Here is a 14727-nt window from a genome sequence, read left to right as displayed (position 1 = left end):
ATATTGTTTGTAGGCTGGAAGAGGTCTGTGACCGAAATAATAAATTCATTCCGTCTTTGAAGCCCGTCCATTCTCTCGGAAAGAAAGTGGCGTTAGTGGCGGGCCTAGAGATGAGTTTAAATCCAAGCGCCTGTGTTGTGACAATGGTTTGGGCAAGCGTCGCCAGCCTGTCAGGGTAAGGTTGGTTAGTTAGGCTGGCAATGCCCTAAGAACAGGCTAGGAGGAACAGAAGAAAGATTCGTCAGAAGGGGCAATCCCGAGCGCTTAAAACCAGTGGGACTTTGGGTAGCAACATAAAATGCTCTCCTCGGCTGGTTACGCACCATACATCTGAAGCAGGTTACATCACACACACACGAGAAATCTTGGGAACTATAGTTTACCCGCCACAGGGCTTCGAGTCACAGCACTCTTAAACTACAGTTCCCATCGTCCTTTGGGGAGCTGTGCGCTTTAAACGTGTGCCGTGTGCGCGCAGCCCTTGTCTGGCTGTCGTAAACATGCTACTGGAAGCTAATGGGGAGCGCGCCCAGCTCAGTGGGCCAGCGAGTGTTCTGGTTCAATCTCCGGTTTAAAGGGGCAGGGGTAAATTTCATAGAATTGCAGAGTTGGAAGGGACTAAGTGGGTCATCTAGTCCCTCCCCCTGCAACGCAGGAATGTTTAGACCAATGTGGGGCTCAAACCCACGATGGCCCCGAGATGGAGTCTTATGCTCTACTGCAGGAAAAGGGATGGTAGGAAGGAGCACCCGTCGGGAACCGCAGCAGGGCGTGTAGACCAGGCTTCCTCAACCTCGGCCCTCCAGGTGTTTTTTTGGCCTACAACTCCCATGATCCCTAGCTGGCAGGACCAGTGGTCAGGGATGATGGGAAATGTAGTCTCAAAAGATCTGGAGGACGAGGTTGAGGAAGCCTGGTGTAGACTACAGTGGTACCTTGGGTTAAGAACTTAATTCGTTCTGGAGGTCCGTTCTTAACCTGAAACTGTTCTTAACCTGAAGCACCACTTTAGCTAATGAAGCCTCCCGCTGCTGCCGGGCCGCCGGAGCACGATTTCTGTTCTCATCCTGAATCAATGTTCTTAACCCGAGGTACTATTTCTGGGTTAGCGGAGTCTGTAACCTGAAGCGTATGTAACCCGAGGTACCACTGTATAGAGCGCTAGGTGAACCAAGAGCCTTCCTATGTTGTTCCTTAATGCACAACATAGAGAGAAGTTGTTTGTTAGAAGTGGATAAACTGGAATTGAAAGGAAGCCGCGTTGGATCATTTTTTTGGAGGTGGGGAGTAAGGTTGCTGTAGGACCAACAACTATTCCATCCAAAGATGATGGAGAGGCAAAGTTCCGAGTCCCCCACGCCACTTCTTCACAGAAGAGCTCTGTGAGATCCAGAAGCTTGCTCACAACTATGTTTTGGGTGGCCCTACGGTTCCCCACCCCACAGACCAATACACTGCTCTCACGCTGGCTCTCGTCTCTATTCAGAGTTGGGACCCCAGGGGTCATCTAGTCCAACCCCCCGCAATGCGGGCAACCCCACACATCCAATCTGAAACCATACGGGGGGCGGAGCCCAGCTTAGCTTTGCAAATAAGCTAATTGTGTGTTTCATTGTTTCTTCTCACCCCGTTCCCTTGTTACAGCTTCGTGGGATTTTAGGGACACCGGAAATGTAGATGCTGGTCACAGAAAAGAATAGCGCAACGGTGCCAAAAAGGACACTTAAATCCCTTTGACTTCAGTGTGGTTTTCTTCGGAAGAGGGAGTGGCAAACATCTGCTTAAACTTATAAATCCAAATATTTTCGCTTCTGGCAGGGCTGGATTTTTTTCTTTCTCTCTGAGCTTTGGATGTCTCCCCTCCCTCCACCCCCCCCCCCAAAATACAATTCTAGGGGCCAAAAGAGGAAAGTGAAAGCAGCCTGAGGAACTCTTAATAGGCCGACCTTCGCCCACGTGGGTACCCCCCCTCCTCTACTTCTTTCGAGGGCGCACGCTGCTCCCGAGATTCAGCAGCCTCGGATCAGATCCCACATGCACAAGTCTCAAGTACAATATTTCCCGCTCCCAGGGCCCAGGCTACCCCGCCTCAGGCTGCTGGTGGCGGCTTCTCCGCGGTGCCATGAATTCAAAACCCTTGCAGGCAGAAATCCAGCAGAGCAAGGAGAATGATTCTGTCTCGCCTTTCACCCAGCATGCTTCTCTTCTAAGTACGGGGAGCTTCTTCGCCGCACAAGTTGCACTCAGGGTAGACCCATTAAAATGAACACACCCAAGTTAGTCGAGTCCGTCAGTTTTAATGGGTTTACTCTGCATAGGCCAAACGTCGGATAACATAAGACCCTTGGGAACAGGTGTGGACCGGCCAGGTGAAACAGCGCCGCTTGAGCCTGCTGCAAAGCGGTTGGTTCTCCGCCCACGTTTCCCCCCGGGGCCTGTCTGGAGCCTGCACAAATATGCGCGGCATCCTGGCTTGGGAACGATTCCCCCTCCCATCTTCAGGATGAGCGCCCCAGCTTCCAGAAGGATGCCAGCCTGATTCTGTTGCACCAAAAGCAAGCGAAGAGCCGCCCAGTGGGACGTTAAAGGCCAACAGATTTACTGTGGAAGAAGTTCCGGTGGAATGGCGCATTCCCGGGGCAGGAAAAGCATTTGCGCTCCATAAGAAGGCGATCCTGTTCCAGTTTGCCTGAGCATGACATACATACGCGAACAGGAAGCTGCCTCCCACAGACTCACTCTCATTGGTCCATCTGCCTCAGTACTGTCTACACTGACTGGCAGCCGTTCTCCAGGGTTGGAGATGCTCTGACAATCAGCTACAGCCTTTCCCACGAAGCCCCTTTATAAGCTCCATGAACGGTGCTAACTTCGCCGAAAATCGCTCTGTAAGACGCTTCTTCTTTCCTCCCCCAGTTGTTAGGGCATATCATCTCCGAGGTTTTTTGGTACTCCGTGCTGAGCAGGATGCAGGACTCGGAAGTTAGCAGCATCGCATAGGGCATTAACTCTTATTGGGGGCGAAATGCCCCAGCGCAACCCATGGCTCTGGCAGCAGCCCCAAACCTTTGCACCCCAGCGAAAGTGTGCAGAGGAGACTAGGCGTAAAAGCTGTGGGAATGTTAAGGAAGGTAGGAGAGGATATATTGTTTTGATATTATCCCTCCTCACTCACGCTAGTGAGTAAACAGCAGCGCACGTTGCCTTTGCAACTTATTGGAAGCAAGTTGATGATTCATTAGAACCGTTTAATGAATGAAGCAAACAGGTCTGGCTTGTCCAGTCTGGATTGTTCTTGGTAAGTTTCCCCTTTATCTCCCTCTTAGAATAATAATAACACAACACAGTCTTCTTTAAAAGCAAGAATAAAGTTTTACTCACATTCAGTCCACAGCAGGAACCTGAAGGCAGGCTTTATCATGTGGTTACAGTGAAAAGAAAAAAGGGACGGGGTGGCACTGTGGGTTAAACCACAGAGCATAGCACTTGCCGATCAGAAGGTTGGCAGTTCGAATCCCCGTGACGGGGTGAGCTCCCGTTGCTCAGTCCCAGCTCCTGCCAACCTAGCAGTTCGAAAGCATGTCAAAGTGCAAGTAGATAAATAGGTACCGCTCCGGTGGGAAGGTAAACGGTGTTTCCGTGTGCTGCTCTGGTTCGCCAGAAGCGGCTTAGTCATGCTGGCCACATGACCCGGAAGCTGTACGCCGGCTCCCTCGGCCAATAAAGCAAGATGAGCTCCGCAACCCCAGAGTCGGTCACGACTGGACCTAATGGTCAGGGGTCCCTTTACCTTTACAGTGAAAAGAAGTCTGAGCTGCATCTCAGTCTTTCTGCTTGTGGGCTCCATCCTAAGTGAAGGTTGAGCCATGCGCTGGCTAAGAGCCAGGAGAGCAAGAGTCCAAGACTAAATTCTGATGGCTCTTAAATGCAGGTATCATCAACAGGAGTGGCCATAGGACTGTGGTACAGGGTCTGCTTCACATGCACAAGGTCCCACGTTCAATCCTGGCACCTTCATGTGGGTCTGAAACCACGGCTGCCAGTCATTGTTGACAACGCTGAGCTAGAAGGAGGAATGGTCTGAATCCCTATAGAGCAGTTTCCTCCGTGCCTATGCCTAGCTTGGCTCAGAGGAGCTTGAGGAGATCAGCCGAGGAAGGGCGCAGCATCCCAAGACTGGAGGCATGTTCCCCAGGCAAGACCCTTTCCCAGGGACCAAACTTTTCCCAGCTGAGGGGGCGGGGTGTGATTCGGACTTATGTGTTTCTCAGAAGCTCAGCCTGGAGCTTAGACCGAGTACACCCCACCCGTTTCAAGCGCAAGGCTCGCCCGCCCCCGCAACAAAAGAATAATGCAACTGCAGTTTGTTAAGGGTGCTGGGAACTGTAGCTCTAAAGGTAAAGGGACCCCTGACCATTAGGTCCAGTCGTGACCGACTCTGGGGTTGCGGGCTCATCTCACTTTATTGGCCAAGGGAGCCGACTTACAGCTTCCGGGTCATGTGGCTAGCATGACTAAGCCGCTTCTGGCGAACCAGAGCAGCACACGGAAACACCATTTACCTTCCCGCTGGAGTGGTATCTATTTATCTACTTGCACTTTGATGCGCTTTCCAACTGCTAGGTTGGTAGGAGCAGGGATCGAGCAATGGGAGCTCACCCCATGGGGGGGATTCGAACCGCAGACCTTCTGATCAACAAGTCCTAGGCTCTGTGGTTTAACCCACAGCGCCACCCGTGTCCCTATAACTGTAGCGCTGTGTGGCGCCAATTACAGTTCCCAGGATCTTTTGGAAGAATGTGTTTTAAAATGCATGGTGTGCGCATAAGCAGCCTCAGGCTTTCTGAGCCAGTGTGGCCTAGTGGTTAGAGTGTGGACTCTTATCTGGAAGACCAGGGTTCAAATCCCCACTGGGCCATGAAGCTCACTGGGTGACCTTGGGCAAGTCACGCTCTCTCAGCCTAACCTACCTCACAGGGCTATTGCGGAGATTATATAAGGAGGGAGAGAAGCAGGTAGGTCACCTTGAGCTCCCTGGAGAAAAAAGTGGGATATAAATTAAAAATAAATCCTTAGGCGCCTTGCGCGCAATCCAGGCAGAGTCCAAGGCCGGCGGGAGCCTTTTCTGAAAGCACCAGCCGGCTTCTGTTCACACAGCTAAGCGCGCAGCATTCAATTCTCTGGATCGCTTCCCCCCACCCCATTGGGAAATAAACCCCCCTTGAAATCGGTCAGGACCCCCCCAGCTAAAATGTTTAACTGCTAAGCTGATGGGAGGACAAAGTAGGTGTCAACTCCGAGCAAACTTGTTTGGGAGCAAATCCCACCCGAAATAAATTGGGTGTCTAAGAAAACGGATAGGATGGGGCTTCTGAAATCAAATGTGCAGGAGGTCCCACTCCGAAAAATATATAATGAATTTTATATCAGACCAGCTTTCTGGGGATGGCTGGGTTAGCTCAGCGGGTACAGCAAGAGGCTCTTCATCTCAGGGTCGTGGGTTCGAGCCTCGCCTTGGACAAAAGATTCGGGCATCGCAGGGGGTTGGACTAGATGACCCGCGTGGTCCCTTGCAGCTCTACAGTCCTAAAATTCTGTACTTAAACAATCCCGAAACGCTAAGGCTTCCTCTCTAAGGGCAACACCTATTGAAACAGAATGGTATTTACTCCCAAGTAAGTATGCAGAGGCTCGATCTACAATGGGTCGGAAAGATAAAAGTTGGGTAAGGCTGGCCACAATCCGTCCCATCAACAGCGCAGTCGAATATATATTCAGCCCTGCTGAGTTCGTTGGGTCCTTACTCCCCGTTGTATAGAACTGTAGCCTCAGTACGTATCTCCTCTTAAAGAGGAGTCACAGTGCGGGACTTATGCGGCACCAGTAAACTTAGCAGCTTGTGGTAAAGAGACCCGCTTAGCTGTCCGTTTCTCTTGCTTCTAATCAGAGATGTCAGGGGCGATTCCCCGACACACAAACACCAAAAAAAAAGTTGTACCATCCTATGAAGAAGATATCTGAGCAGGTTTGTTAAACTGGGTCCCTTTCAGGGAACACTGGTATGTTCTGAAAAATAAGGACGGCGCTTGGAAAGTGCAGAATAGCACTTGCTTGGCACAACGTCGTCTAATCTCTCCTCCTCCTTGCCACAGAGCAGAATGACTTGCTGGTGAAATAGGCCTGCTACGTCGTCTAACCTCCCCCCCCCCCCCAAAACAAGTCGGGCTGAATGCTCACGAAACAAAAATCCGCCTGGAAGCGACCTTAAAAGCATGGGTTGGTTTACTGCGGCATAAACTTCTGCGAGAACCCAGTCCGCAAGACGCAGGGAGCTGGGTTGTATGTTTTAATTACTTATTGGATTTGTATACCGCCTTTTCTGCCAAGGCACCCAAGGCGGTTTACAATTTAAATACTAAAAGAAATGGATTATCTTAAAGGAAGGCGGACAAGAGTCCTCCCCCGCCAGCAGCGTACTCCTGGTCCGTGAGCTCCCTGGTACGTGGGTTCTCTTGCTCCTGCCTTCCCTCGGGGCATGCAGATCTTCAGCAGCTCCCCAGGCAAGGGGAATTCAACGGGCGTTTTACTCCCAGGCAAAGAGGCGCAGGGGTGCAGGCTCGCTTGCTCGCTGCAACAGAAGACTGACCACCCCGTCCGGGAGCTGCTTCGCTTTCCAGGGGGAAGAAGCACAGGCTCCGTTGGAAAAAGAGAGGCAGAGAAGGAGAGGGAGGGAGGGAGAAGTCTCCATTGCGGCTTGGGACAGCTGTCCTTTCTGTTCCCGACGTTTCACGAGCCTCCCCCCTAACATTTCTCTGCCCACCCCCAGTCTGGGCTTGGGAGAGAGAGATTCTCTGGCCGGCTCCGAACCAAACATGCTCTTTGTAGAAAACGTGCGGGCATCTCTGCTTAACGGTGCCTGCTTGTCCTGTCTGGGGCGGGGGGCTTCGGAGTCGTTCTGGAAATAACCAAACCACACACCCCCAGACCCGGAGCGCAATATTGTGTCAAACCCCGAGCTGATAGTTTAACAGGAGGTGAACCCTATTAACCTCCCGCCCCGGTGTTTTCTCGCGTTTGGCCTTAAATGAAGCTTGAAAAACAAACACGTTAACTTGAGAAACTCCAGCTTGAAACACCACCGGTTTTAAGGAGTCGTTAAAATAAACCGGACCACTCGCCCTTACCAGGGACTAGAAGCCTGTCTTAAAAAAATTATATCGGTTTGTTTTGCCCCCTTTTAACCTTTCCCTTTCCCCACCTCTGGTAGAGGCGCTCAGAATTTTAAAACGGTTTGGGCTAAAATGTAAGGACAGTATACATGTGAGAGAATTTAAAATATAGACAGGAACGATATCCAGTAATTTTCCCCACCACTTTCGGCGAGCATTTTTGTCTTTACCCGGAACTGAGTCCAAACTGGACTTACTCCCCAGTAAATATTTAGGAATTAAGCCTTAATTCTTCCCTCGTTGTTCCACTTAAAAATAATCCAGCAGATTCTCAAACGCGCAAGCACGATTTTTAGAAGACCCCCCTAGAGAATCTTGCTTCGTAATCAACTCTACTAAAATCAGTCAAGACGAAGAAGCAAAGAAAACCGCTTTGGAGTGACCCACTTCCAAAGGATAATAGAATCGCGGATAATAGAATCGTGGCTTATTTTTCTACAATGTAGATGGGCGAAATCAAGTTCTAGAGCAGCAGGGATCAGCGCAGAACTGCGTCGAGCAAACTCGCCCTGGCCAGACCTAAGCGCTTCGGGGATTTGCAATTGTAATTCTATTTAAAATAGACGTTTAAAAATTTGACAACCCGCTATTTACACCCCCCCCAAAAAAGGAGTCCGGAAGGGGTTAACGGTTCGATTCACAAGCTCAGGGCCTCGTTAACATACGAAATGCATGGATTTCAGATCAGCAGACCCTGAACACAGACCCTAAAACCCTTTACAGCCAGGGGGGTTTTTATTTTAAAAAATTAAGCTGTGTATCAGTGTTGCTAATAAATAAGCACGTTCACTGGGACGTGACCCCCGTTGAAATAAATGGCGCTGACCTTTTCTTAAAAAAGGAAATCCGTTTCAGATAGAGGGCTTCTTGGGGAAACCACGATCGTGGCTTTCAAATCCAAAAACCACGCCCCACAACCCCCCACAACTCACTTATGGAGGCCCGCGCACACAGCAGGGCCCAGGAATGTGGGCAAAGAACTCTGAAACCAAACCGAAATCAATGCGGAGAGCATTTCCCCCCCATTGAAACAATCGCCGAGGTTTTAGGAAGTCGCCCATTCCCCCGCTCCATTATTTCAGCCCTACCAATTCAGAACAAAAGCAGCCATTGACTTAGAAGCTGCCGGATGGTATGAACCCTAATTCTCGCGAATCTGAGAGACAAACTGGGGCATCAGTTTCCTTTCCCCGCAAGTCTTTGTTTTTTAAATCAAAACAAAAAGCTCGCCCATGCAGAGATTCCTTTCAAATCCAGAATCTCTGTTTTCCTAAATAAACGTTTTCCACATTGTACTTTTTACTACAATCCTCGCAGGCATGTTTATTCAGAGGCAAATCGCATCGAGTCCAATTAGACTCAATCCCAAGTGACTGCGTATAGCATTTTAGATTTAGAGTGGCAATGTCACGCTTTGCTGGCTCACTTTTATGCGGGGCGTCCACATGAGGTAGTGATTATCTCATAGCCAGTTTGTATTTTCCCCCATGTCCCTTCGGTTAGCTCCAAAGGGACTAGAAAGGAAAGTGTGTGTGTGTGTGTGTGTGTGTGTGTTGCTTAAACGCAACAACTGTGTACATTTACGCTTTCCTACAGCGAGGTTTACTTCTGAGCAAACACTCAAAGCGACAGGAACAACGCTAAGCAACTTCTGTTGTGCCTGGGGGAGGAAATTCATTTTAACGTATTAAGTTTAAAGGGTTCTTCTAACACGATCAACAATTATAAACTGTGCCATCCAGGTAGAACTTTAGGAGCAGAAGTCCAGCGAATCACTCAGAAGAATGAGCAGGAGGGTCCCCCAAAACACGTATCTATAGAGTCACCGTAGGACTGTGAAGTCCAGAGTCAAATATTATTTAAACTGCCAAGTAAAGTAAGTAAACAGAGTGTTCTTTTGTGGAAGTTTAAAAGGGGGTGGGTATTCTCTTTCTGACACTGCTACATAACTTCTAGACCAGTTACTAAAAAATCGCCTCGCAGGAAAGGAAAAATCCTTGATCTAAAAAGGCTGGGCAAGATCCAGGCAAAGCCAAGTTCCTTGGAAATCGCCTAGATTCCCCTGGGAGAGATCAAGTTGCGTACACACCATACATTTAAAGCGCACACACGCACCCAACACACAAAAGTAATCACGGGAACTGCAGTTTGTTAAGGGTACTGGGGATTCTAAGGTGTAAACCACGGTTCCCAGGATTGGGAAGGTGTTTTTATTAAATGTATGACATTCTGATAAGAAAAGAGGGGGAGATCAATGCAGTTTAAAGGAGCATGGATCGTGCCCATTGCCTACCAGCAGGTGTTCTGCATCACTCCTTGCTGCAGAGGTGTAAACGGAAAGGGAAAGGGAGTGGGGGCGACTGGAAAAAGAAAATTATGACCGGGTTGGCTAATAATTCCTACCGAGCATTCTCGGCAGGAGACGGTGGTAGACTTGGCAGGCTTTGTTTCTTTCTGCTCACGGTTTGCTACCAGCAAACATGTGCAGGCGTTTCTGCTTCCCGAGGAACAGCCGGAGAGAGAGAGAGAGAGAGAGAGAGAGAGAGAGAGAGAGAGAGAGAAAGAAAGAAAGAAAGAAAGAAAGAAAGAAAGAAAGAAAGAAAGAAAGAAAGAAAGATTCCCCCAAAGCGTCAGACCCAAATGGGACTACAGCGCACACCGGGCCTCTTCTTTGCAATGCAGTCTTTCCTTTCCAGAACCAAAGCGGCTCCTCTCCAAAAAGGTTATGGGGCTGACAAGCCAGATCCGGAGCTCTTTGCTCTAACAAAAAAAAAGCGAGCCCGTGTGCCGCGATTGGAAGACCAAGGATATTTGCCACGCTGGTTGGGATCAGATTCAAGGCCCCAGCGAGCCCTCCCCCTCTCTCCGCATTCTTGCCATAAAAAGAAGTTAGGGACTGTGATTCTTCAATCAATTCCCCTTTGAAACCAGCGGGGCTGATCTACCAACTGCTGGTCGAGGATGTCACCCTAAAGACTCTTAGCCAGTGAGGAACTGAACCTTGCTGGGTCTTACTTCCGAGGAACTAAGCGCAGGCTTGAACTTTCTCCTGACGCGGAAGCGGAGGTCTGTTTATAGCGCCTTCGGCGGCGTTCATTGCCTCGGCAGAAACCGCTCCACAGTCGGGGCCCCAACGGAGCAACAACTCCCAATAATTTCAACTTAACTCAATTGTGGGTTGTTGCTGTAACAAAACGGGAGCATAATATAATAACTCCTGCTGGGACAGGAAAGTTGGGGGTGGCTGTGTGTGTTCAAGTTAATTAATGCGGCCCTCTGAAGTACCGGTAGGTGTTTCATTTAGTATATACCCAGGGAAAATTTAAAATGCAAAAAAAAATTTAAAAAAATTTAAAAAATCCCCAGCATTTTATAAACGAATGTTTAAATTATGCTGAACTAAGGCTTTAACGAAACATAATACTTTAAAAAAACCACAACCTATTTTTGTTTTTATTGTGTATGTATATATACTCTCTATATATGTACTATATAGAGAGAGAGAGTTTGAGAGGCCTGCTAGGGCGAATCCTGAATTTATTTTACTTCCCTTCCGAAGGCATGAATAGAAAGAGATGACTAAACAAGCGAAATCCCATCATTCCCCCCGCTCAAAATAAAGTACTAACAAAGCTCCGTATTGATATAACCCCCTCCCTGTATTTTTTCATATATATTTTTAAGCAATGTAAACACACGTTTGCCTCTCCGCGCTTCCCCACACATTTATAAGAGGCTTTCTCTGTTCTGCGCTCCCAACTCTTCTTTTCCACACTGAGACAAAACGCAGAGCTTCCCCTTAAAGAAACACAAGTGACTGAAAGCAGATTACCCTGAAAGAGTGAAGTTTTTAAATATATATTTTCTTCCAGAACAGGCCTATAAAATGTTTCCAACCTATCTATTCCCCGAAGGGAATTTGAATTCATTCCTTAGAAACTGAAAAAAAGAGCAGCATTAAAACGGCATTGAAATTCTGAATTTTAATTTTCTGCACTGTGGTGGGACGGAAGAAAGAAAGAAAGAAAGAAAGAAAGAAACCGTATGTTGCGAAACCCACATTTTACGCGACTCAACAGAGACTAGAACCCAAACTCCGGACAATGAAAAGAAACGACGTGTATTTAAGATTTTAAGCAAATTTTGCGCCAGCTAAAATATTAAGATATAAAGTTTTAAAGCGTGCAGCGTATCCCTGTGGAAGTTAAAATCTCCGCTCGATTGCCTGGATCTCAACTTTTAATTCTGATTTTTGTACATTTTTTCCCCAAAATAGGGAATGAACCCTGATGGTCACGCGTTGACCCCTTTACACGTTACAACCCGCAGGCCAGGCGGGCTGCTTCTACCTGAGCGAAGGGTTTTAGGGATCGAGCTTGCCTCTTCCGCCGAATCAAAGGGAGACCGCTGACGCCCCCACCCGAAACAATTTATTTAGGTGAAAATGAGTCCTCGTTAAATCAGCCGGAATGACAAGTACACGTTGTTGCGTTCAGGATCAAAGTGGATCAGCCAGTTCTGAGTACAATTAGGTTTAGTTAATTTGTGGGCTACCACCTTGCGGGAAGCTATTTTAAAGTTATAATGGGCAGCAAATTATCGGAAGGAAATGACGAGGAGGGTAGGGTGGGGCGGGGCTGTAGAGGGAGCGCAGGCTGCGATCCTAGGCGCGCGCGCACACACACTTTGGAGCAATTCTCATTCAACTCAGTAGGACTTCTTTCTGAGTAAACGTGTACAGGATCTATTAAACCATTACAGCGCTGCTTTTTAAAAATACACATTGTGCATATATGTAAAGGTTGGGGCTCAAGCAAGAGTTTTGGAAGGATGAGGGTTGATTAAGACTGGTAATGAACTAATCATTTAATCATCGCATGTTGATGATGATGATAATAATGATCCTACACACCTATTTTTCAAATCAAAAAGGTTTCCACCAGCGTTAGCCTGTACTACTGTGAACTGTAAAGGGGATTAAAAAAAAAAAAGCAAACAAATCAGCAACATTTTGGGTCGGATAAGCCGAGATGTCCCTACATGAAATCCGGAGTCAAAGTGAAGGATCCTGGATCACATAGTCTTACTTGGAAGTAAGCACCGCTGAAGGAGGAGAGGCGGGCACGAGCGAAAGTGGTTGGGATCGGGGCGTTTAAGGGACGAATTCGTTCCTTAGTAACTCCTGCACTTAACCGAAGCCACAGCAGGAAGAACGTAAGGAAAACAATGAAGGGGAGGGTGAAAAAAATGCCACAAGCAAGAAAGGGGGGGGGCACCTAGTGGTATTCACGGCAGGAACGAAGAATAAACTCCAGGAAGTCCATTAAAAGTCCCAACGCGCTCAAAGGGCTTTTACTATCCAAGGCGAGCACAGAATCGCAGCCTCAAACGCCGCAATCCTCAGCGTGCCTTCTGCTCAGAAGAAAGCCCAACAGCGCTTGCAAGTTTCAGCAGGCATAGGATCGCAGCCCTCCCTCCTTCCCAATCCCCCCAGACATCCCCAAAGCGCCCAACTGTGGCAGGATCGTGTGATGATGATAATAATAATAATAATAATAATAATAATAATAATAATAATAATAATCGCCTTAAAATAAATAAATAAAAGAACGCCTGGTATGTTTCCCATTCGTCTGCACTGCCTGCCCGTCAGGGCAGAAAGCATCTGAGAAGGGGTCTTTTGGGGAAGAAGTTTGGGGGTGAGGAGAAACGGCGGACCCCGCTTTCTGGGAAGGAAGCCCCTAGCGCCCCATGGAGTCCCATGCTAGCCTTGCTCAGAGTAGCCCCATTGAAGTCAACGGACCTGACTCCTGACTTCACAAGGCACCACGAACGGAAGCCTCTCCCGATCTCCTCTAAGCAAGACTAGGAAGCCTGCCGCTTGCTTTTCGAGAGGCAGGGATGGGATGGCAGACTTGGAAGGGACCTTCCGGGGTCATCCAGTCCAACCCGCCCCCCCGCGCGGAAAACAAGAAAGGGGAGGAAGGCGCAAAGGGGGCTCTGACCTGCCGGCCTTGGTGACGATCATCTCGGTGCCCAGCTGGTTGAACTCGTCCCACAGCGCCTTCATCTCCAGCTGCACGTTGACGTTGGCCACTTTGGGGTTCTTCTTGACCGGCGCCTTGGCCGAGGCCGGCGCCGATCCCCCTCCGCCGCCTCCCCCTCCGCCGCTCTCGGGGGTGTCGGAGCCCGGCGGCTGCGGCGGCGGAGGAGGGTTGGCCCCGGAGCCGCCTGGGAAGGCGTAGCCGAGCTGCTGCGGCTGCTGCTGTTGCTGCTGCTGCTGGCTGGCGTGGTGGTGCTGCGGCGCCGGTGGCGGCTGAGGCGGCGGGTGTTGCTGCTGCTGCTGCTGCGCCGAGCAGGGCTCGTAGTGCGGCGGCTCATGCTGCCCGTACGGGTCCCCCGGCGACGGCGAGAGGTGGTGGTAGCCGGCCGCGGCCGCCGCCGACGCGTTGAGGCTGCTCAGGCTGTTGGCCGTGAAAGCGGCGACGTCGCAAAAATGGGACAGCTGCGTCAGCCAAGGGCTGGAGATGGCTGATATCATGCCGGAGGAAGAAGAAGAGAGAGAAAGGAGGGAAGGAAGGAGTGTGGGGGGAGAGAGAGAGAACAGCGGGCGGTCAGGTCGGTTGCTCGCTCGCTTCCCGGAGCTGCTCGCCCTCCTGAGGTAAACTGGGCCGCGGCGCCACAGCCGCCTCAATTTATAGCGCCCCGCCGCTGAGGGAGAAAGAGAATGGAGGCCCCTCTCTCTCTCTCTCTCGGTTGACTTGGCCTCTTCTCTCTCTCTCTCTCTCACCCCCCCTTTAAAAAAAAAAGCGCTCGGCCAAGTTCGCCTCAGCGCCGGCTGGCTCGCTCCTCCGCTCTCGGTGGCGCGCCTGCGCGCGCACCAGAAACTTTACAGCTTATCCCCGCGGCTGCTTCTCCTCATAAACGCGCCGGGGGCTCTCCGAGGAAGGCGCGCGAGGCGGCTTGGGCTTCTGCGCCGGAGAGACGCCGAGAGAACTGAACGCCGTGAGAGAGAGGGAGGCCCAGAAAAACCCCTCGCGCTCTGAAGGAACGAGCTCCTTTTCTCTGGCGTTTTCTCGCTTCCTCGAGAGAGCGAGCGAGCGCTACTGACAAGAACTCCCTCAGACTGCCTCTCTCTTTTTTTTCTCGCGCTGTGGCGCTCCTGACTGACTGACTGACAGACGGACTGAGTCATTCCCCCGGGGACTGGGGGGGGGTGGAGAGGCCTGGGCGCGCGCGCCACGCTCTCCTATCTCCTCCTCGCGCCCAGCCCAGCAGGGGACGTCCCTCCTCCCACCGCCAAACTCTTTCTCCCCCCCCTCTCGGCTTGGGCTTTTGGCCTCGCCCCCGAAAGGGAGAGGGCGAGTCAGCCAGCCCGGCCGTCAGTCAGCCCGCGAGCGCTGGCGGCTGGCGGCTGGCTGCCCGGGAAGGGCTCGGCACCTCCGCCCCCCACCCTCTTCTTCCCCCCTCATCTTCTAAACGCCTTGCTTTGCTTCCA

At 50.4% G+C, this 14727-nt stretch overlaps 1 protein-coding gene across 3 annotated transcripts in view; it reads right to left on the bottom strand.

Annotated features, from left to right (window-relative positions):
• The window catches only part of TBX1 (T-box transcription factor 1), a 66716-nt gene that overhangs the window by 27799 nt on the left and 24190 nt on the right, over nucleotides 1-14727 (bottom strand). For all 3 annotated transcript variants that reach the window (XM_053369264.1, XM_053369262.1, XM_053369263.1), the window contains one exon: nucleotides 13235-13760. In XM_053369264.1, coding sequence (XP_053225239.1) covers nucleotides 13235-13760 — 526 coding nt within the window. The remainder of the gene's footprint in view (nucleotides 1-13234; nucleotides 13761-14727) is intronic.

The sequence above is a fragment of the Podarcis raffonei genome, chromosome 16, assembly GCF_027172205.1.
Source record: "Podarcis raffonei isolate rPodRaf1 chromosome 16, rPodRaf1.pri, whole genome shotgun sequence".
NCBI lineage: Eukaryota > Metazoa > Chordata > Lepidosauria > Squamata > Lacertidae > Podarcis > Podarcis raffonei.
The sequence above is the reverse complement of the archived record's forward strand: the minus strand, read 5'-3'. Positions and strand labels throughout refer to the sequence as shown.